At 40.4% G+C, this 24,446-nt stretch overlaps 2 protein-coding genes across 4 annotated transcripts; one reads left to right on the forward strand and one right to left on the reverse strand.

The window, feature by feature from the left end:
* The first annotated feature begins 1,127 nt into the window (after positions 1–1,127).
* Positions 1,128–6,743, forward strand: grsf1 (G-rich RNA sequence binding factor 1). Of its 2 annotated transcripts, none has more exons than XM_086206867.1 (9): positions 1,128–1,514; positions 2,714–2,849; positions 3,668–3,823; positions 4,113–4,247; positions 4,746–4,884; positions 5,024–5,148; positions 5,533–5,621; positions 5,699–5,834; positions 6,159–6,743. In XM_086206867.1, exons 1-9 carry the CDS (start codon positions 1,308–1,310, stop codon positions 6,200–6,202), a joined length of 1,167 nt encoding a protein of 388 aa, XP_086062993.1. In that variant the 5' UTR covers positions 1,128–1,307; the 3' UTR covers positions 6,203–6,743. The 2 variants fall into 2 exon arrangements, with proteins under 2 accessions (XP_086062993.1, XP_086062994.1); XM_086206868.1 differs by having other exon boundaries at positions 5,536–5,621; positions 6,159–6,742.
* A 206-nt stretch (positions 6,744–6,949) lies between these two features.
* On the reverse strand, positions 6,950–24,446 carry rufy3 (RUN and FYVE domain containing 3). 2 transcript variants are annotated; one of them, XM_086206865.1, is made up of 19 exons: positions 24,268–24,446; positions 23,872–24,154; positions 19,037–19,210; positions 18,183–18,300; positions 17,384–17,485; positions 17,124–17,247; positions 15,961–16,025; positions 15,067–15,132; positions 14,906–14,975; positions 14,723–14,815; positions 13,662–13,745; positions 13,381–13,548; positions 11,834–11,931; positions 10,741–10,860; positions 10,065–10,188; positions 9,904–9,986; positions 9,792–9,819; positions 9,558–9,635; positions 6,951–8,456 (listed from the first exon to the last, which is right to left on the reverse strand). In XM_086206865.1, exons 2-19 carry the CDS (start codon positions 24,131–24,133, stop codon positions 8,313–8,315), a joined length of 2,001 nt encoding a protein of 666 aa, XP_086062991.1. In that variant the 5' UTR covers positions 24,134–24,154; positions 24,268–24,446; the 3' UTR covers positions 6,951–8,312. The 2 variants fall into 2 exon arrangements, with proteins under 2 accessions (XP_086062992.1, XP_086062991.1); XM_086206866.1 differs by lacking the exons at positions 23,872–24,154; positions 24,268–24,446 and adding an exon at positions 21,070–21,247 and having other exon boundaries at positions 6,950–8,456.

Here is a 24,446-nt window from a genome sequence, read left to right on the forward strand (position 1 = left end):
AGAAAGCTTTGTGTTTAATATGTGCAGAAAATTGGAGAAGCTGAGATTGGGAGAAGGAGTGGCCCCTCGTATCCTCTGGCTAGTTGTACCGCCATGGCTCCTGCCCACTCCAGGGGTAGATTTTAGTATTTTGAATCATATGAAATCTGTTCAGAGCATTGCTTATAAAAGTATGGTGAAATAAAGGTTGGAAACTAATTGGGGAGGTTTTCTTCAAATTTATACAGACGGGGCTAAAGATCCTAAGAGTGACAGAGCTGGTTTTGGTTTTTTCATTCCAGAATGTGACACTGTAAAGCTCATCCGAATGTCTGAGGGGGTGTCAGTCTCTACAACAGAGTTGACTGCTCTTATCTGGGCTCTAAAGTGGGTGGAGGAGGTCAGACCAGAGCGGGTTGTTATCTGCTCTGATTCAGCATCAGTCTTAGAAACTTTGCAAAAGAGAAATTTAGGTGCCCGGCCAGACCTTGAGATAGAACTATTGATTCTGTTGTATGGGCTGGAGTGTCAGTGGGGTTTCTGTGGGTGCCTGGCCATGTAGGGGTGGATGGAAATGAGACTGCAGACATGGCAGCTAAACTGGCTCTAAGAAGAAAGACTGATTTGCTGGTGTGTATGAGGGTGAGTGAATGGCGATCTGTCATCAAAGACAATTGCACAGCACTGTGGCAGAAGCAGTGGGAGAATGAGGAGAAAGGACACCATTTTTTTCTCCATTCAGAACAGTGTAACCACTAAACCATGCTATCTTGGAAAAGGAAGGAGGCAAACTGTAATTATGACAAGACTCAGGTTAGGACACTGTGGACTGGCATGGGATCTTTCAAAGATGGGTAAACACAAGGATGGACAGGATCTGCAACATACAACAGACGGTGGAACACGTCTTGATGGAATGTCCATTATATAAGGAGCAAAGAGGGAAATTGTTTGCTGTGGTATCAGATACAGGAATAGATCATGTATCTCTTCAGCACCTTTTCAACCCATCTGGAAACCAGTCCATAATTATCAACGCAGCACTGGATTTTATTTCAGCAACAGGAGTTATTTCCATTTGAAGCATTTCCGTGATTGACCGGTGAGAGGCAGCAATATGCCGCAAGGCATCTAGCCTGCCGGAAATGAAGAAGGAGAAGAAGGAGAAGAAGAAGAAGAGGACATTTTTGTCCTTGACTAACACACGTCACATTTTTGGTCCCACGCTGGGCCGTTCGCTAAATAATCCCGCAATTTTAAACTTCAACGCAATTTGGAAGCGCTCGTCTTTTTCTTGATTTCAGACAAAACCTAAAATATCAGCTAAAATGTATTGTAGGTCTGCGTTGCTTTTACTGCGGCGGTGTGTCACAGCCAGACATGTTACATCGGCAGGTATCAAATCAAGAAGCAGCGTGCTGTCGAGCGGTTACAGGGCCATTCTACAGCCGACATGGATCCAGACAAGGTGTCTTCCGAGCCTCAGTCAGACTTTATCTGCACTGACATCCAAACAGCGTGCCCTCTGTACCCAAGTAAGCTTAACCTTCTTTACCCTTCTTCTTCTTTACTAGCAGCCCCTGAACGCATCACGTGTTCAACGCTGACCATCGTGTTGCGGCGTCACCAGAGGTTAACTGGACTGTTAAAATTGTGTTCAGAATATCTGTTCGCTCAAGCTGTGCGCATTTATGAGCTGTAAACAAAATCATTAGGTGTTGGTTTTAATCAGAATCAAAGCTCAGTTTAGTCAGTTACGTGTCCACGTTCAGTAAGGGATGTTTCGTTTAGCTTACAGCTAAAAACAAGATAAAGGCAAATGTGGGGTATATCGTTAACACAGCCAACATAAAATTATCTGCAGGTTACGCTCTATTCCTGAGGTAAGGTTACAACATATGCATGTAAACATATTTAGAGTATCATTATGACCTTTTTATTAACGCTTAATATATACTGCCTGTAATCAGAGTTGGAAGTATCGAGTAAAGTGAAAACAGAAGGAATGTTTTTGTGCCATTCTCTAAGATAACCAAAAGTATATTTTGCTTTCAGTTTAGACAACTTTTGAGATCACGGTTGACATTGAAGTGATGGCTTGGAAAATAAAGATATTGCAATCTGGTCGCATTGTATAAGCAATAATAAGCAATATTCTTAAAAATAAGTGACCATATTTTTTAATACTCTTGCTTTGTAAAGTCAAAATGCTCTGTGGTAGGATTTCAGTCAGTGATCAGTGTTTTACACCAGTTTGGGGCAAAAGCATCTATATATGAAGTGAAATTCCTTCATTCAAGTAACTGGGTAAGGACCAGTACTTCAACACTAATATTATTTAAATCTTTTATCTGCAGAGATGCTCCAACAATTGCTCACTTAACAACCACAGGTGCCCACTGTAATATCACATTCTCATGCAATAGAACAAATTACCTAATGCTAAAATGACCTAATTTAAATGGATAAAACAAGTATTTACTCATAATAATGTCACCGCAGTATAAATCTTCCCATTTATGGTATCAACCATCAACACATTCTTAACACTAACAAGCTCGCAGACATCTCCCATTTATTCATATGGACATCTTCCTTCTGTTTATGTTCAGTTCCAGCTGGAGACTGTAATCACTGAATAGCTGAAGGTGTAAAAGAGAGTTTGTTGTCTATCTAAAGTTGTCGCGGCTCCTTTTTTTTTTTTTGAATATTGATGTCATGTGTTTTGTTCCAGGCAACCTCTAATGATGAATACGAGTCTCTGGATGACTATCAGTCTGACACCAAGCCAGAGAGGCAAGTGTACATCGTACAAGTTAGAGGTCTCCCATGGACGTGCACGGCTCAGGACATCATGGAGTTTTTCTCAAGTGAGAGGGGTCCACCTGTGGGGAAGCTTCTGGTATCGGTTTGTTTTTGTGAAGGCAGAAGGCCATCTTGGACAGCTTTGTACAGCAATGCTACTGGGGCAAAAAAACGCAAGACTGAGACAGAGAATATCAATTGGGGTTAATGGTGTAAACTTTAAGATATGCAAATGTAATTATAGTAATTTCCCATTTAAGATATCTCATTAACTTTTTTGGTTCATTGTGTTCCGTACTAACAATTCCTGATCATTCCATGCGGGCTGGTTTGCCGTTAGCACACATTAGCTATCTGCTACTCAGACATCACATGCTAACAGCTCGAGAGTTTGTTGTTTTTCCCCCATAATTAAAATGTTAGAACCATCTAAAATCAATGAGCAACAAGCAAATATTTCATAACATTTGTCAATTATTCTATGACAAAATTGGAACCCAAAACTTAGCCAGTGGCCATGCGTCAATCAGACGCAGTTTTATGCCTACGTTACCAGATGTCTTGGATGCACGTGCAGTGCTGGTGTAGCTGTGAGTCTGCCTGTGCGTGTGGTAGGGCACTCGAGCGGAATATCGGTTCAAGAAATGCTTCAAAAATTGTCAAACAAAACTTTCTATTTATCAACATTTAATAAATAAGTTAACATGTTACATGAACATTATTTCATAATGAAAGCTACCTTTGAAATAAGCTGCTGTTAGCATACCAAAAATAACCTAGTCACATGTACCGTTCAGCTATCTGTTTGATGACTATCTGCATAAAATTGTGATGACGTGTCTTTAACCTTACTTTTGACGTAATTACTGTGACTGTGTTCCAGAGTGTAGGATCTGTGGTGGGGTTTCAGGGATCCACATGACATTGAACAGGTATGGGAAGAATTCAGGCAGAGCCTTCATTGAGATGGAGAGTCAAGAGGACGTCAGCAATGCTCTGAAGATGCACCTAGAGTACCTGGGTCCTCGCTACATCGAAGGTTCGATTCTTCCTCTTTTACTGCTTTTGTTTGAGTCCTGGTGTTGTGGGTTCCACTGAGGACTGTAAACTCCCTCACACTGAGCCATCAAGGGTTCTTGGAGAGGAAAATTGACAGTTGCGAATGACTCCAGTCCAAGAATATTCGAATGTAGTAAATGTGTCTGATTTAATGCATAAGATGCGACTGCCATCAGTTCAGACGGCCTGTGTCTCTAACAAGCTGGACGTCAACAGCGGACCCTTCTAGTCGTGAAAGTGATAAAGGTAAATGTTTTGGTCTTTTGCAGTGAATGAAGTGAGTGAGAATGACGCTAGAGCCCTCCTGAAGCAAGTCACGGAGGGCCCCTCTCCTAAAAAGGAAGTGTGGCTCCGAGGCCTTCCATTCACCTGCACTGAGGCTGACATTGCCAGCTTCTTTTCAGGTAGCTAATCCATCATCACCGGAAACCTCCATGTCAGTCATTTATTCACTTTATTTAGAGGAGGGGGGGGATACAAATAGATAAAGGCAATACAAAAATGAGCAGCGGCATGGCTCGGAGGTAGAGTGGCCGTCCAGCAACCGTTCCATCCTCACTTCCCCCGGTGACCATGTCGACGTATCTTTCAGCAAGATACTGAACTCCTAATTGCCCCTGATGACCCTGCAACGAGCTTTTCATCCAGGAATTTTTTTAAATATTTTTTTTTAATATATCAATTTAATATTTTCAATTGTAAAAGAGAAGAGTCAGGTGGCACATTTTAAGAATCTTTTAAAAGGCATTTGAATCCCCCTGCTGATAACAACTGTCAGTAACCTTCTTTGTCTTTACTTTAACAAATCTAATATTTGGTCTCTAGAAGCCGGTGATGTTACCTTCCTGTTACTGAAAAACAGAGAACCGTAGTAGTTAAGAATCTGAATTTGTGTCTCTCAGGTTTGGAAATAGCGGAGAATGGGATCCACATGGTTACAGACCGCCAAGGAAGGAAGACTGGGCTTGCTTTCGTGTCGTTCACCACTGAGAAAGCCGTTGAAGAAGCTCTGTTGAGAGACAAAGAGGAGATGGGAAGGAGGTACGCTACTACAGAAACACACACATCAAATATTTCTCTCATTTCTGGCCAATGAAATGGGTCTTGTGTTGGGAAGCACAGGTTATGTATTTTTAAAAATTCTTATTAAGCATGTTACTGGTGTTTCTATTAATTGCAGATACATCGAGGTGTTGTCATGTCAAGATTATGATTGGTCAGGATTGAAAAGTTCACAGTCTTCTCAGATGAACCATCTGTGCGGGGAGAAAGTGGCCTTTGACAGACACACAACCCCCAAAACTGGTGAGGGACGTTTTAAGTGTTAGAATGTTAGAGTATTTATGCATGATGTCAAAACTTTCTACACAAAGGAACATCACCCCAGAGGAGATTTTAACTTTTTTTAGCGGGACCTTTCACAGTTAATGCACATTTTTCCTGTTTGTTTTTTTTTGTGTTTTTTTTTCCTCTTCTCCATCAGTAAAGATTTTATAAACTTCACATGATGTTTGTGGATATGATAAAAGTAAAAATAACAACAACCAAAAACTATTTTATTACATTCTTCTAGGAATTGCAAACAAATCATTCTTAAAGTAACACCGTCTAGCTCGGTAGTCGCAGGTAGAAGTTTTGCCGTATGTGACGAACCCTTGGAACAGCGTTGATCAGTGTCATCTGCTACAGCAGGTTCTGCGTTGAGCTCGTCCCCGTCCAAGCATTTCATCCACATGAGAGGACTTCCTTTCAACACTTCTGGAAGAGATGTGGTGAAGGTGAGGAGTGGTGAAGATGTTGCAGCTGCCTCGATTGTAGGACTTGCGGTTTCATCATCTTTGTTTTCCTCCTGCAGTTCTTTTCTCCTTTAAGCGTGTCTAAAATCCTGATCGAGTACTATCCTAACGGGCAGCCCAGCGGAGAGGCCATGGTTTACTTCAGCTGCCACCAGCACGCCATAAAAGCCATGTCCAGAGACAAACAGTACATAGGTGAGACTTTTCGTGATTTTGAAGCTGCTCGAAACATTTTATGTTTTGGTTTTTTTTTGTAGTTCTTTTTTTTTTTTTTTTAATAAGGGAAATCAGTTTGATTTGTTAAAAATGTTCTACGTAAATAAAACACAAAAATGACCATTCCTACGAACAGCTTTCAAAATAATCACAATGATTCTGATTGGTCTCTAAATGAATTCATAGGTAAGATATCACAATAGTAGCATGTATTATACGTGTGTGCTGTAGTGATCATCCTAATTGTTGTTTGGTCTAAGAAGTGAATATTTGAATCTTCTGATTTTTTTTTTTTTTTTATAGGACAACGATACATCGAGTTATTCTTGAACTCTGAAGAAGACTGAGTGAAGGCGAGAATCACTGTCTTGAGTGTCTGCTTCTAAAATTCTTACTGGTTTTTGATCCTGAAAATGTTCTTGTGGATTTGCTTAGCTCTTAACTTCTCATACAAACTGTCCTCAAGAAACTAAAGCTCGTCTCCTCCAGACTGCAGACAGTCGAGTACATACAGGACTCTTGTATCGATGCACGACCTGGCATGGACATGAATCATTAAACATTCCTGTTGTTCAGGCAAACCATCTGATCAGTCTCCATCTTTATGACTCCTGAAAAGTAAAAATGATTTATTTCTTCAGGTGATGCGACGAGATATGTTTCAGACAATTGTTGGGAAGAATGGTTTGTAAAACAGGAACATACATGTAATATTTTTTTTTACTAAATACTGTCTTGGTCATGTGACCCAGTGACTCCATAGATTTGGGTAAAAATGAAGGACGACTGCACAATAAATGGATTGGAGCAATCATTCGTGTTTCCACTGCAGTGACAAAGGAAATGGAGTATTGTCACCACAGGGAACGAGTCCCTCTGTTAAATAGCATTTAAATATTAATTATGCAAATATATATTAAGATAATGAACTACTCCTAAGAGCATGTTTGTACTTGAATCTTTCTGAAAGACTAGATGTAAATTCAGTTAGTGCCCGTCAATTACGGCTATATTCTATAACTATACCATCTCTGTCATTCTCTCAAAGACGTGACTGGACCAATACCTGTAAAGTAGAACCGAATGACCCACATTGTAAAATTTAATAAAAGTTTATTGTTGATCTCAGAAGCATTTCCATCACACGTCAGTTGGCTTCTACAAGAAGAACTGGTTTTACTCAGCTTTGAATTAAAAAGATTTCAACATAAAAGCAGCAGTTATAACGATGCAGATATGCCACTTTAAATTTACCGGGCAGAGAGGAACCGACATGAAGACTAGAGACTAAGTATCCGTAGGAAGTTGCGATGTAACTGCAGCATAGTTTAACTACATATTGCATAGTTTGTCAGCAGGATGATTTTGTTAATTCCAGTTAGAAAACAACAGCAATGAATTCTTCTCTCCTGAATATTTAGCTTTGGTTCAGCTTCACAAAAGATAGAACAAATGGATAGATTTAATCCCAAACCAGGTAAATGCATCTATAAATTATCAATAATGTGAAAAGAAATGAGATATGTAGTACAACTATCAGGGTTCATACGTCCTGAAAAATAATGCCATATGGAAGAAATCATGACTTGTTCAAAAATGCCTGAATATATCTGGACATGGATTCTTTTATTTTTCCATGCGTAAACACACATTTCAAAAGGTCATGAAACTTTCCTCATGGGCGTGAAAAGTTAAGGAAATGTATACTGTATCATCAACATGCATGAAACCTGAAATATCATTTTCTATCGCTTATCCTGTTAAGGGTCGCCATGGTCATTGTCAATATATATTCTTGTTTTTATGTCATATTTTTTCGAATCTTCAATTTGGAGTTTAACAAGTTCTTGCTTTTAAATGCAATGTGGTTTCAGTCAAGAGCTTCTGACAGAAGCCTTTCAGGAACTATTTATATTTTATAATGGTCAGAGTCGAGAGTGTTTATGATACTTGACCCAGAATCAGATGCCACATTGAGAGACTGTGGAAATGTTAATGCTCTATCTTAGTGGTCCGCGTGTGACCGGCTATGCCACTGCTTTGGTATGAATTGCCCTTTCTAGTGTTTAAAAATGAAGGTTTTAAAATATTCTGTTGACCTTTTAATCAGTCATCCACTTAGTGGACATCGAGTAAAGTCTTTTTTTTTTTTTTAAATGTGTCCATAAATGAGGAGTGTCAAGATTGGACTCAAACTGCCACAGCAGCCAAAGTTACTTATTATTTCTTTCAGCATTAAAATGACTTCAGCAGTGCTTGATTGAAATAAAAACCTGCGTACACATGGCTCCCCCTGGTGTGTTTGGACACAGCTGACTTAAAACTATTCAAGGGTTGTGGACTCCTTCAGATCATTCATAATGACATGAGTCATTAGGTCAAAAAGTCTGTGTTTGAAGCGCCAGTGTTAGCAATGCCTCTAGTTGTCTGATGATCTCACAGGAAATGACATCGGGCTCATGATGGCGTCGAAGCATATTGTTGGAGTAACTTAGAATAGCAGGCAAAGCACACAACCTCTGGGAGGATGGAGGAAGGCAACGGCAGCTCGTTGGCCACACAGCTCTCACAGAAAACTCCAGCACAGTTCTTACATTGTTTCTAGAAAAGAAAACAACAACAACACAACAATAAAAATGCGGCTTGATAAAAGCCTAAAAATGTGTCTTCACTTGTACGGAAAAACACAAGTTGCAAAGACAAACTTAAAAACTGATGACTGATGAGGTAAGGAAAATGATACGACAATGGAAGTTATTTAACCATCTCAGGCACTTATATTTCTGGGTTGAGAAAGTCTTAAATTCGATCCCAAAAGTGTTTTTTTGGTCGGAAATATTTAGAGGATAGGGATGTTACAGTTGAGATGGAACGACAATTGGTAAGGGAGTAAATCAACATGGAGCCCACACAGTAAAATTTTCGAATACTATTTTTTCTGGCATGGGAGTGAAATGGGTCGTCTCAAGAAATGTTAAATGTTTTTAAACCAGCAGGAAACTTCATATATGCTTGACCCCATACCCTACATCCATTTTCTTCCTCTTTTTCCTATTAAGGGTCGCGGGGGGGCTGGAGCCTATCCCAGCATCAACGGGCGAGAGGTGGGGTTCACCCTGGACAGGTCACCAGTCCATCACAGGGCCAACATACAGAGACAGACAACCATTCACACTCACAGTCACACCTACAGTCAATTTAGAGTATCAATCAGCCTCGTCCTCTCTTGATGTCTTTGGACTGTGGGAGGAAGCTGGAGTACCAGAGAGAACCCACACAGGAACAGGGAGAACATGGAGACTCCACACAGAAAGATCCCGTGCCCGAGCCAGGACTCAAACCTGGAACCTTCTTGCTGTGAGGCGACAGTGCTGACCACTGCACCACCGTGCAGCCTCATACCCTACGTGTCTTTCATCGATCATACCCTACGTCTTCAACCACCAGCGGACTATGCAGAGTTACTTCCCTCTGTAATCTCGCTTCATAAAAATATCGTCTCAATTTCCTGACTGCTTAACAATTGACTACATTTTATGTGGATCAGTAGTTCAATGAGTCCATTTAATTGCAACAGAATGAATAAAGTCTGATCAGCAGAATCAGTTCATTACCACATGCTATTATAATAAACAACCTCTACTGATTCATTAAACTGCAAAATACGATAAACAGTTAAGTATTCTTCTTCCGCCCTTTTACCTTCGTCTTCAGGAGGGAGTCTTCCTGTTCACACATGGTACAGAGGGAGGGTTCACTGTGCTCCACTAAAGACTCACCCTGAGGGAAATCAACATTGTGATCATCAAACATTTCTGGATTTTTATGTTGTACTTGATAAGAGTAGTAGAGATAACACTTTGAACAAAATGTTTCTTCACAGAATTTGTTTAAAAAAAAAAAAGTAATCAAATCCATGTGAAGCTAGACCCTCACCTGCTCATCCTCATGATGTGACAAGGACCTTAAAGGAAACAAAAGAGCAGATGTAAAATAATTCATATTTGACCTCTACAACATTTTAAGAGCTGTAATTCTCTAAACTTACAAGCTGGAGCTCAGACTTGTTTTGTCCTCTGTTCCAGTATGTAACTCATTCTCCCTTTTTACTGATGGGTATTCTGGGACAGACTGGAAAAGAACAATGTGTGCAAATGTCAAAAGATGAATTTAGTCTTTCATTTAGCAGAATTAGGGTGACAGAATTACTTTTGCAGTGTTCTCTTGGTGTTTCCTCTCTCCCCGAGCCGTGCCGGATTGTCTGGATGCCACGTTGAGAGGATGCTCACTTCTTCGTTCTCGTTCCTTCCTCAGCTCCAGCTCCAGATGCAGCCTGCACCAAGCAGCATATGTGTGTTAACATTTACACACCATAACTGATTATACATACATCTGCATTATTGTGCAGGGTTGCATGGAGCTGCTCAAGTTGCACCAGTGTGACTTCAAAAATGAAAATTAAATCCAGTTAAGGGTGTAATTAATTCATTCTGTCTCAACAGGAGCTTTCAGGATTTATGGGAAATGAAGTCTTAACACTGGTAGCAACGCACCTGTGTGAGACAACGGCGAAATGGTAAATTTCTACTGACAAGAACCTACAGGTTGCCACTTAAGATAAAACTTTTTTTTTTTTATTAAGCATTAATAATTGAAGGAAAAAAAAGCTGGTAATCATAGATTTACAGTACAGGAGGAATTTGTCACAGTTTGGAAAATGTAACAACTGCAAGCCACTGAAGACGGATGTAATGAATACAGAGGTGAGACATCTCCCTCATGTTATGAATGTGATGGTGGGCTGCTGCTACATGGATCATACTTCAGTGATCAGTTTATTCTCCTCATGTGACTTGTTGACAATAATACAATCATCAATATTTACCTGTGTTTCCTAAGTTGCTCCATCTCCATCTGCAGGCTCTCGATTTTGTCCCCAAACTCCTGTTTGAAGAGCCGGTTGGCCTCTAACGCCAGATCCTTTTCTCGCTCGGCCAGTTTGCATCTGGTTTGGAAAGGGCGGGGTTGGGTGTGGTGACAACACTTATGGTAAAAATAAAACTAGAAGAACAAAACGTGGTTGAAAAGAGATGCCAACTTAAAAAAAAAAAAAAAAAAAGCAATGTCCAGAAGACTCAAATCCAACGACACAAAGCCAAATAAGTATGAAGCCAGCTGTTCTTGTTTATTGTTTTATTGGCCTAATGATTACTACAGTGTACACCAAGGGTATGGTCACATACATTTCAAAATTAATAAATTAATTTTGCCCATTTGTCCTGTGCTTCTACACTCGGAAACCTACACAAAATCCTTGGATATACTTTCCAATTCAGCTTTCCAGTCTCTGGTGGCCAAATTCTTTGGAACTCCACTGTCTTGCAGATATCCAGGATGGGTTCATTGGCAGATAGATCCTTGTCAGTTAAATCTTTTGAACACCCAACTACATGTCCTCTTTGCCAAAAAGCCTTCATGGAGTCATTTCAGAAATGCCAACTAAATAGAAGCATAAATCTGACGTGTCAGAGAACACAAGGATTGGGGGCTGCTTAAATGATCGATTCAGTCCACACTACTCAAAGCTGATGCTGGAGAGCCACTGCAGGAGGTTGTGGGAAGATGTTTTTTTATTTGCAACAACAAAGGAGCATCGTACAGAAAAGATAACATCCTAGTTTGGTTATTTCTATGTTAGGCAGATTTATGAAAGCGGGTAGGAGCAGGGAAGCTCCGCTACTGCTGCAGCTGGAGCAGTTTCCCTGCAGCTGAGTTCAGGTTTCTGGCCTGCTTCACCAAGTGTTTCTCGCTGGTTGAGTGGTTGAAATAATTATAAATTAAAAAAAAAAAAAAAAAATGATGGAAAAATAATGACAATGAAAGTGAAGGAGAGGAGTGTGACAAACAGGCAATGAGAGATTTAACTAAAAGATCAATAAGGACAGTGTGAAAACTGACTGGCTGTGAAAACTGCTCACCTGGTCTCCAGCTGCTTAACAGTCCCTGTCATCTGATTTATTTTCTCCTCCAAGCGAGCGATCGCGTCACTCTTCTGTTTGGAGCTGGCCTCTGCGCTCTAAGGGAGATATGCCAAATTAGTTGAAAGGTTCCCATTCCATAATGTCTTGTCAGTGTTTTGTCAGATGAGACTTGAGCACACAAATGCTGGTCTGGCTAGACAAGGTGCCATCTTGTGCCCAGGGCAGCGCAGATGTTATTGCTCGTTTCTGACTGATGCATTTGTCCTTTTCTGGCCTGGTGTCAACATTGCCAAACAGCAATTGTACTCAGAGTATTATGAGATTTAATTGTGATTAAATATTGATTTTTTTCCCGTTTGATGCAGACTATCTTTCATTTAATATAAGAATAAATGATTCAGTACATCCATCCATCCATTTTCTATACTGCCTATCTGTTAAGGGCTGTGGGCGGGGGGGTGGACCCTATCCCAGCTGACACTGGGCGAGAGGCGGGGTACACCTTGGACGGGTCGCCAGTCTGTCGCAGGGCCATCAAAAACAGTTAGGGGCTCAGTATCTTGTTCAAGGATACTTCAACATGGTCACCTGGGGAAGTGAGGATTGAACCAGCGACCCTTCGGTTGCAAGACGGCCACTCTACCACTGAGCCATGACGCCCCTTTTAATTCAGTACATCTATGCTTTTATTTGTTTCATGGTATTTTTGTAAGTTCAGGAAAGCAAGTCAAGCTGGATGTTGCCTTGCACATAAAAGAATGATTGGTTAGTCTCTTTCACACATACACACTGAAGCATGAAGCTTATTCATTAAACACTGAAACTGGACTGGTACTCATAGGTACTTGATGAAGAATGTTAGCATATAAAAATCACTGTGAATTTCAAAAAGAGATTTTGTTGTGTAAAAAACAAAAGAAGCCAAGAGAGGCTGTTTCATGAGATAACGAGATGATTGTCTCATGACCTCAAGACAATAAAGTTCTTCATCTTGAAATAAAATTTTACAATTTTAACTTTCTCGGCTGCTGTACGAATCAGACGACATGGAGGAAGTACATTTTCACATACGGGGGGAGTAAAATCATTGGAAAGTGGGCAGTGTAAACAAATTTACCACAGCAGGTGTTTAAAATTGCATTAACAAAATGTTTTTCTGTGGGAACATTTTGAGCTACGCAACATCAGACAAGCCAACAGAGTTGTGCATGTTCAAACTTTACAAGAACTCAAAGTTCAGTTCACACAGGTTAACATATTCAAGAACACAATTTATGACTTACTATTGTGTACTCAGTTCACAGTCCTAAAAATGAACTACCGTAGTTCACTTCTTAATGGGCTGTTTTAATGAGCTATTTATCAACAGGAGCTCCACCTGTTTGTCCAGCCATCCGTCCATCCCAAAGGGCCTCATCACCGGCCCGCTACAGAATCACAGATTACTTTTCAAACCATTCTTAAACAACAACGCTGCACACTAACTGGTAACAAACCAGTTATTTTTCTGTAAAGATGTGACATACTGTACAGAGCAACCTCACCTGTGACTTGTGGCTAAGCTGTTGGTTGATGGCACGAAGGTCTTCCAGCTGCTGTCTGAGCTCCACAAGAGCATCCTGCTTCTCACAAACATCCTTCTCCAGCATTTTCATTGACAGCTCCATCTCCTGCTTCATCCCGATCTGCACTTCCAGCTCCTTCTCCACATCCTACGCAAAGATCAGCTTGACCTTAGACACCTCAAAATTTTGGGCATCAGTAACTCTCACCATTGTAAATATGTTGAGAGAGAATTGAGGACTTGAGGTAACTGTTAACTCACCAATCTAAGTAGAGTCTCCTCCTTCAGCTGCTTCCGTGTTTCACCCAGAACTTGTCCATCTGCTCCCGAGTCCCTCCTCAGTGCCTGAAAGGAAGCGCAGGAGACATTACAGGAAGCAAAAGCTTCTGTGTTTGTTTTGTTCCAAAACTAAACTTTGAATCCTATGTATCCTGAAATGCATATGAAGGTAGTTAATCAGATGAAATCAGGCTTTTATTAATTTCCTTCATTTCAATTTCATTCAAATTACAGGGGAGTTAAAAGTGACATGAGCTCCCTTGAATGCCTACTTGTAGACATGTAGGGGGACCCAGACCCTACCTATCAAGACTAAAACCTACAACCAATAAATTACTGAGGGTTATTACATGTTTTTACTGAACATTTTAACCAGGGCTTCTTTTCTAGCCTTTGCAATGCTGGTTTATTGTTCCAGACCATTCTGCATTCTGAGTAAATTGTCTCACATGATGCTAGGCAGTGAATCAAAACGGTGTATTACAGATGGAAAAAAGTGACTGGAGACACCAAAATACACACACACGAGAGACGGTGAGTCTCCTGAGGGGGATGATCGACAACAGAGCTTCATTACAAATGGACAGGCTTTTATATATAAATTCCGTTAACAAGCAAGTCTAGAGTCTCTCATCTGATCCGAGACAATGTTAGTTATTCAAAGTGGAAACATTGTTGAGCGCTTCCATATGCTTATCAGACAAGTTCTTTTCTTAGCACTGCGTTTAAAACGTCTCTGAAGAGTCAAATGTTACTGGACCACCACAGAAAACAGACGACCATATAATATCCACGAGGAGCTACGAACTTATCTGTGCAACCACTGGTACACTTTTGTCTCTCTGACCTCGCGTCAAGCCATATATATTTGGTTCCACCTGGTCTTGTTGTTGGTATTACAGCTGGGTGGGTAATATGCCCAAATTTACCATCACAGTGTGACTATCTGATGCCAGAATCTATCATGATAGGACAAATGTAGGAAAATAATTATTTTAGAAGAGCAGTTTTTGGAGGAGTAGAGCGAATACTGATGTGTTCACCTTCCTATTGGACTCCAGCTGATATGAGCTCTCCTCCTTTACTCTTTCCACATCTTCTTGTAGAGTGATGATCCTGTTATTTGCCACTGCAAGCTGTGGAAAAAATTACAGCTGAGTAAAAACCAACAGCCTTGGGCCACTATACAAGCAAACAGAGCTGAAATCCATCTCCACATGGCTCACCTCCTCTGTTAGCTTTGTGTTGGACTTTTCCAAAGCATCTACTTTGGCCTGGAGGTTGTTTACGGATGCACTATAAAGAGACACAACCTTCGCATTAGTCATCAAATTTAACAAGCTGAGCGAGACTGACGGACTGAGGCGAGTGGCGCAAACTGACAAACCTTAAATGTCTGTTCAGCTCCTCCACATAGTTCTTCTGATCGAGAATCGCTGTGATCTGACCATCGCTGAAGGAAAAGGCAGAAAGACGTGTGAGTCGGGACGGATGGCAAAAGGGACACATCACCACATCAGAAATAAATATGTAAGTGCAGCAATTAAGGCACTTGGTTTCCAAAGAGTAAGGGCTTCCCTCAGTCAGCTAACAGTCTATAAATATTGACCTTTTTCCCCTGTAAAATTCCACTCAAGCATGTTGTTTCCAAAATATGTGTCACTTTATTTTAATAAGCTTTTCTCTGAGCCAAATTGTATTTGAATAGTGACACATACATGACAGTGAAAAGGAACATCAACACAAAGAGACACAGGGCGTGCAACAGTTCTGCGTGCCCAGGGTTCTGTTTGGATTGCAGTTTTTTGGATCAAGATTTCTGTTTGGTTCATTCTGATTTTGGACATTATGAAGAATAAAACATTGCCAGCAGATAACAGAAAAATGCAGACACACTGAGCTGAAAGGAAAACGACAATACAAATACTGTTGCTATTACATTGTTGCTGTCATTTAAGGTCAACATTGCGCTAGTGCCTGTTCTCTGTAGTTCCTCAGCAGGAGTGGAGCGAATGAGCCTCATCTTCTGTATCTGTGTTTGTGAATCAGATGCATATAAGCTCATACCATTTTTATTTCCTTGTCATACTGAAAATAGCAGTTCATCATATGTGAACAGAACCTTGAGTTGTGTATTGAATGGTTTGTCTTTTTAACCTATATTAGATATTTAACAAGGAATATCAACGCCGTGCCATTCAAATTCGTGTATTGTTTATTGAGTAATTTGAGGCAGTAAAATGAAAATCATTGCGGTTCGACCTCAGGAAGCAGCACTCACCCCTCTGCACTCTTACTACTGTGTCCACCGTCTTTTAGGTACATTGAGAAATCGATCACCCCGACCTGCATGGGAAATTTAATAAGAAAGAAAGTCAAAAGCTACCTAAAATTCAAAAATGACATGACAACATTGCTGGACCTGAATTTTATAATGCGCTCAGGTAATCTACATATCTGATGTCATCATAGCCTTCCAAAGGTTTGCACATTGGGGAGTAGGGTTGTATCTGACACAATTTTACTTATTTCAATGTAACTGCATGACTCAATATTGTGATTTTTACCATTTGCAAGCAGCAGCAGTCACGACACGTTTTAAAAGCTGCCTTTAACGAGAATATTCAGGATGCATAACGATAGCAAATCTGGCAGAGAGAAGTTAAGAAAACTTGGGGGTTTCTGACACATGATTTGAATCATCGACCTTCAAAAAACAGGCCTAAACAAGAGGCTTCACTTCCTTGTGTTGAGAAATTGAGTCCAAAAGTACTTGTTTATAAACCTGCTGATTCTGACCTCATTCTCAATTTGACAAGGTTAAGGCTTGATTTAGCATAAAGCAGAAACTCTGCCAAACTGATTTTAACTTAGAAACTGATTTTGCTTGGTACACGAGAGAGGTCTGAGTGTCTCTGACACTCCGATCAAATCTTTGATTCATAATTGGAATTCTATTCAAAAGCCCCCACCCCTCCCCTGATTATTATTTTTTTTTTTTAAACAGAAGAGGCAACAGTCACGCTGTTGGAATAACCACAATAAAATGTGTGTCCAAACTGGGCTTTCTGGAATAACCACAATAAAATGTGTGTCCAAACTGGGCTTTCTGGATTCCTCTGCTTGCAACCAGTCTCTGTGTTGCCATGATGTCTGCCATCATTCCTACCTTGTTGCTCCTTCATTCAGTCTGACCAACATTTCCTTTAGTCAATGCAAGTTGATGTGAGATCTGCTGAGCACAACTACATCATGCAGTTTTAAGAGCTGCAACACTGCTTCCATTATACATATATATCATATTTCACAAAGCCAAATAACTCAGCATAATGCTGCCCAAGCTTTTAGTTTCATATAGTAACGCGGCGTTCTACACTCTCTATTCAGAAATGTGATTGTTTTTTTTCACGCAGCCCTGACATGCGAAAGTGAAAGCTGAATAACCTGTGAGTCCAAGTCTTCTCCTTTCATACACAGATTGGCATCAATGACATTCAATCCAACCAGCAGCCCAGCGATGACAGCTCCCTCCTCCTCCATCATCAGTGCATTTGGCTCGTAGAACTCACTTTGGAGAGAAGAGATGTACCGTCATAGTGCGACCAGAAATCTGCCTTTGTCTTAGGCTTTCTGAAGAGTTTAAAACATGTTTAGTCAAGCACTGATGTTGACGTGATTGTAGCTGTAAAACGGCGTGAACACACCTGAGCAGATCCTTTCTGTTGATGATGGTCTTCATATAGTCAGAGAGCTTCTTCTGCATCAGGGCCAGTCGTAACCACGCGCGCCCTCTTCCTAAAGGAGTTCTGTCATCAGGGTAGAGCAAAATCAAAACACAAAGAACACATGAGAGATGGTTCTTTAATATTCATTGAACACCGCCGACCTCCCAGAGGAGCATCAGTGGCAGCAGGACTTATCTATTGTCTATTATTGCCAAAAAATCATTCTAATTCCCATTTTTTGTCCATGCATTTTATAGTGGTGCTTTATAGTCACAGTTTGACAACTGTCCTGCACAAATGTTTGGTTCAGTATTTTAAATCATATCTTCATTTTGTAGGTTTGAATTGAGAAACACACATTTCACAAAATGTGTAAATAACTCAGCACATTTCGCTAGACAGCCAAGCAAGTAGACTCAAAGAATAGAATAGAACAGAATAGGAGAGGTATGACTGCCTCTTATTCAGTTTTATGGCAGGTTGCAACCAGTGCTGAGGTGCATTACAGGCTCTATTTATCAGGTATGATTTCATTATCAGAAAAATTCATAAAAATATGATATTCCCATGATTTGCTGATACTATTTTTCTTTTAAAACTCTCCCGTGGCTTGAGTTGAGTATTAGCACGTGTGGTAAAACACTAAAAAAAAAAAAAAAGGTATCTGGCTTTTCTAATGTGACTGTGATATTCATGTAAAAAAAACCAAACTAAATGAATTTAACATACATCAGGATGGATGCCCATTCTATCGTGTGTCCCCAATAACAACACTCACTTAAGGCCAGGCAGGTCTTTTACACTGGCAGTGATCTCTCCTGCCTCTGGTGTCAGCTTCTCAACCAGCTCCAGCGCCCCCCAAAACGACTTGTTCTGCCCCAGGAAGGTCTTCTTGGCTGATGATCGTTAGACATTGTCGTAACAATATTTTCAGCATGTAAAAATTCAACAAAGCAAGGAACATACATAAACCAATTATTTACATTTTTACAAGATGGAGCGGCAACAGAGAGCTGCAGGATGGAGTGATTTCCTGTGTTTGGTCGGGCCTGGAGGGAGTGGTCCTATGAATGTGTCTAGGGCTTACAGACTGACTGACTCCCCATTGTTGAAACATGCATGCCTGAGTGAAGTCCCAGAGCATTCACACTCAGCAGACGGACCTTAACGTAAGGTTGGAAAGTTGTATTCATCTAAATAACACAAGTACGGAGCAAATGTTGACACAAGTCGAGCACTGCTGTTGCCCACATAGTGAAAATGATTACCTCTAACTTGGAATTATTTTAATGCCAGAATGTGACCAAACGTTTATGCATTATTATCACCGTTTCAAAACGATTGCTGCCCATCAAAATATCCACTGGACACATTCACTTTTACTTCATTGTGCTTTGTTGATGTGTTCATCAAAATTAAAATGTCTTCAATTTAAAGCCATCTTGTTGTTTTCAATCAGATGGATGCTTTTCTGAAAACAAATATTCCTAACAAGTACACAGAATAGGGAGTTCAATTTATATGAGACTGAACAATGTGAGGTGATTTCAGTTATCAAAGTTTCATTTTCCAATCGTACAGTTTCATCTATCAGTTAGCTCTGGATGGATATGTGATGTTGCCTGCACCTACTTTTCAAGCCGTGTTTAAGACAGTGCTCCATCACAACAAAAAACTGCTGGAGAGGTGCATAGTCCGAGTCAAGTGTGCGTCCGAGGTTGAGAGCAGACTCAATCAGGCCTTTGATGCTGAGTTTGGCCATGTTCATCAAGTTAAGCCTTTCGATTGTGATGGGATCCTTGGGATCTAGAAAACAAGAACATAGCCTGAGAGTACTTTTAGTGCTGACTCGGCAACTAAAAGAGCCGGGAACACAAACTTCACATCTGTTAAACATTTACAATGCGTATATGCATATAAACAGCAACGGCCAAGCAAAAAAGACAAACGCTATTTTTAATTATCATAGTTGGATCATCCATATAACACACACACACACACACACACGCACGCACACATATGTAACATACTAAAAGACTTTAGAATCAAACCTTTCAACTTAAGATGCGTACAAATCTTACAGAAAGAGCACTAAATTATTCATATTTATGACTATATCTAATTTATTATTTATGCCAGTAGCTAACAGGTCCTCAGAGGTTTTTAGAAGTTCTACAAAGATATAGCATCCCACAGCATTTGTTTACACGGATTTACCACATTTACTCATTTCTTTTTTGAGTCTAAGGAGCTCGACATTATTATCCGACATGATGTCAGCTTGTCAGCCAATACAGGCTGGGCACCAGGAATCAACAAATCAATCGTCATATCAATCAATCCCTCTACAAATTCATGGTTTTCAGTTTATTAAAGTGCATTAAACATATTTGCTATGTTTGCATGGATTGGAAATGTTGGGTCTCAACAAAACAGATATTGAAAGATATAATCATCATTATTACATTAAATGAAATAAAACAACTAATTACTTCAATAGAAGTGCTCTGCTACTTGCATGAGTTACCTAACAGTTTGATGTAACTAGCAACAGCAGCTTTACACATTTGCAACAGTTAACGCCAAAGATTTGCATTCAAAAGGATGTCTGTATGGGACCGAACAAGCTAGCCTTGGTCCGTATCTTAGCCAGTAATAAATGGTGACCATAGGTGAGTTTTGAATTTTAATTCAACCAGTAAAATTGTAATAGTACAATTTATAATTGATTTTTTTCCCCTCATTTTTACAACAAAAGGCAAAAGAAACAAACATCTTGCTCATACCCTGCCCCCCGTTGGTATGTAGAAAAGATGAGGTGATCAAATCAGCAACAAACTGAACCTTGCGTACTAAAAAAGTATGCAACAATTAAAAAAAACAAAAAACAAAACCTTGTGAACGAAGATTTTTGCAAAGAAATAAGAAAAATGACAACACCATCTTTTTACATGAGAGAGATACTGTTGCTCCTTGGCCCACAGTAATTGGGTTACCATGATTCTTTATGGGTTACCAACAAAATTGCTGATTATTAAATTATGGGGGACAACTGCAATATTGAGAATCCTGAACGATGAACACGAGTGAACTAGCTGAAGACATGAGGGGCCGGTAACACAAGAAACTGTTCAAGCATCTTTTAGAAACAAACTAAATGGTCCATTGAGTCATCATTAGAGTCGAACCACGAGGTCTGTTAGCTGAAATGTTGCGCTGTTGAATTTGTCAACAGGCAGGGAAAAAAGTCGGAGCTGACTCTGTTTTTCGGGATCCTGCCAATTTGCCTTTTAGCACGGGATTCCGGAGAAGGCGTGGCCAGAGATAAGGACGAGGAACATCTTTGTATGAATCCACAACATATAGACCGACATCTGCTGTGTAATTCAGATTATACAAGGTCATTTAATGGATACTTATTTACTGGTAATAAATTACGTATTACTTCCAGCCAGTACTTGGTGTGTTGTTGTTTTTTTGCTCGGCTCTGGCTTATTTACACACAATGTTGTGTGACATCTAAACGCCTCCCATCAAACCCATCATGACGCAGCTGAAACAGGGCGCACAGTTCACTAGGTGAAACATGGAGCATCTGGGGAGCCCGTGTCTCAGCCTGCTGTGCTACAAAGCTTTTCAGCTGCTGAGCTAATCTGTCACATTACCTTCATGAGCTGGCTCTGGGTCTGGGGTGAGGGAGATATCGTTGAGCTCACGGAGGCAAAGCCACTCGCCATCAACAGACACGCGAAAGTTGCAGAGATAAATGGTTTCCCGGGCGGCCTGGGTGATCTTGTCTGTGGTGGGAGTCGGGGTTTCGCTCTGGGGCGTCAGATCAGACATGATGACTCAGCTGATGCGAGGCAAAAACCAACACCACCGAGGGAAAAGGCGTAGTAGCTTTTTGTTCCAGAAGCCAATGAAGGCCCCAAAATAACACGTCAACGGGAAAAGGAAATGAATGAGGATGAAAAGAGCATCAAAACAAAGAGGAAAAAGGCCAAGATGAGGGAGGCCCACAGCAGGTGATTGTAAGCTTCTTCTCCTCCTCCTCCTCCTCTTTATGCCTGCACCCTCCTCTCCTCTTTCCTACAATTGAGGGAGATCTGCTGCTGTCTTGAGAACGCCTGCCCTGCCCTCTCCTCTCCTCCACCTCCTCCTCTTCAACCTCTTGTTATCCCTTTTGTGCAGACCCAGGATTTAAAATGCAAGAGAGCAGTGTACTGAAAATCACTACCCTCCTCCGGTCAGCTTAGCACCGGCTCTGATTGGACTGCCTGCGCACCGCAGTGGATGCATTGGGTGGGTGTTGACCAAGATGGCTGACAGTAATGTTGAATACAGCAACACTTTGTCACGTGAGCAGATGGTGCATGCGTAAAAAAACTGGGGGTGGGGGTGGGGGGTCCCCAGAGTATGCAACCAATGCTGTGGCTACAGCAGAGAACTCATCTGTCTATGAAGCATTAACAACATGACGTGAAACAGATGGTTATTTGACAATGTAATTATAGAGCTGCAGCACAACAGAGTAGCCAGCAACACCAGTAATAAGGCCAAAGGACCAGGATGTGCAGGTCAAGGCGTTCATCTATTTCTCGTTCAGGGAACCTTAATATAGAATCTCATTAATCTCAACAAACTACTGGGGGGGGTCTGATGATTATAACTGATGAATATTGATGAAATAATCTTTTTATTTAAAAGGATACTGGAGAGAGTTAAGTGATGGTGCTGTCAGAATACGAAAAATAAACACATTTATTTTAACGGAACAAAAAAAAACCTAATTGTGGTTTAAAATGACCCAACTAAGAGTACTTTTGCACAGCTTTCAGCAATATCACCAAGAAACGCTCTACCATATTTAGGGCGGCACTGCTCTGACCGAATTGCTTCAACACCATTGAGCATCAAAACATGCCTTGGAATTTGGTAGCAAAATTCACTACCACTTGAGTCAATCTCCAAGATTTGTGAGGGGGGGGGGGGGTTTGTTTGGTTCTTTTAATGTTGAAGCACTGATTTGAGTTAAAGAATGCCTATGTGCTGAAACACAGAAATTACATAAAAACACATTTTGGTAAAACGGTTTATATTTTCATGATTATTAAGGAACTGTTTTTGAGGTTGTTGTTTTTTTTTTAAATACCAAGGATCTGGCAACTATAATCAGACACTTGTAGATTTATTTACAAATAAAGATGATATAGTTATTATCTTTTTATTTCAATAAAATGGTTTTAATCGGTAGAAGGATTACACGCTAATCCCACCACACTAATCACGTTTACATAGCTACAGTTAGGCTCCAGATGCAAAAGTTACCATTTCTATACAAAGATATTTTACTATTTTAACATAAAAATATGTTCTTTTTTGTTTTTTTCTCAACACATTTAATACAATTTTTTGTTTCTCTCGCAAATACAAACTTATCAACAATACCCAGGCCCAAAAAAATTATAGTGGCCTTAAGTTCAAATTTAGAATCTTTGCCAATAAAGTTTCAATTTTTTTATATTGCCGATATTACTCTCTCTTTGTTTTTTTTTTTTAATTTCTCCAGCACAATATCCAACTTAAAAATGTTAAGAGGGATTTAGTGTAGCCTCAAATAAATAACTGTTTGGTATGCTGATAAAACAACAAAAATGCCCTTTAGATGAATATCTCTACGTTGCTGAACAAGGAGATACGTGGACTCACAAACCCCTTTCTAAAAACCATTTTCATTCAAAGGACTTGTACAATCCAAAGACAAATAAAGACAAATGTATAAGTTTGAATATGGACTTTTATGCATAATGTGATCAAGAAACCTCTTACGTAGTGATTAATAAAGAGCAATTAAGCCATTTAACATGTGTTTTTATTACACGGTGCATTGGCTTCTCTGCAGACAGCCGTCGATTATTCGGTAAAACCCTGACAGTAGTTAGGTTGTGTTGTGGGTGCTTTGTCTTTAATAATAAAACATTTAATGGTTACAGCTTATGAGCAATGAAGTGAAAATAAAATATCGCGATCTGAGTAGCTATATGGACAAAGGTTGGTATTTAAGCATTTAGTTAGAGAAAATGACGAGTAACAACACCTAGCTGGATCCTGGAAAGCACTGAATCATGTCTATCTTAACAACAGGAAATTCAACACGGGGAATAATCACGTGTTCCTGGATCACCAAAGACCGTGTTGTCATTAGCCTGCATTAACATGCTGGCAATTTAAATATATGTCATTAAACGCTACTGTTAGCATGTGCTTTTGTAAAGTGACAGCAATGAAAAAGGAGACGTTATGTGTTACTTGTCTTTAGCGGTTCACCTCACTCACAACATAGTTAGCAAAGTGAACAGACAAGCTAGCAACGCTTAACGTTAAATACAGAGGCTGATCTTGGCTAATGGGGTCATTCGGGCAGATAATGTGGTAGTCTAGACTGTTCGAGGGCTACTGGTACTCACTTCTGCGTTTTGACTCGATTCTTTCAATCTGGAAGTCATACCGTCGAAGAGGAGTTGGTGACAGTGACCCAGACTTCCCAAATCTCAGGTTTGCGGAGTTTAAAGCCTCCTTGAAGTATATCACCGAGGTCGGGGAGAGGGTCTCATCTGGACTGTCAACATGTCCGTTTTCATCCGAAGAATTCTGTTCCCCAGAACTTCCTGAAACCAGTGAATTCGAGGGCAGGGGTACATCTCCCAACGGCGATTCCCTTTCCGCCATCCTCCCCGTTGCTCTAATTCACTTCATGTGACCAGCGGGAAGCGTCGTTGTTTGTTTAAATAGACGTCGTTAGGTTGTTGCTTGCATACCAACAATTATTGACAAGCCTGTCAGTTTACTCCAAATAGCCTCACCGTAACATTTAGTCACTCCGCCTTTCGTTCTGTCCTCCACGGCTTTCTCCTCACCCGGAAACCGTAAGGCATTTGGTTAAATCTGTTGCTAATTTCGCGAGAGTTTGTGCACTGCGTTAGCGGTCCGGACATCCAGCTACACTTTCAGAGATGTTACATGAAGTGAAGATGTTTGACGC

Source organism: Aulostomus chinensis, chromosome 6 (genome assembly GCF_037954235.1).
Source record: "Aulostomus chinensis isolate RoL2024-O1b breed Wild chromosome 6, RoL_Achi_v1.0, whole genome shotgun sequence".
Classification (NCBI taxonomy): domain Eukaryota; kingdom Metazoa; phylum Chordata; class Actinopteri; order Syngnathiformes; family Aulostomidae; genus Aulostomus; species Aulostomus chinensis.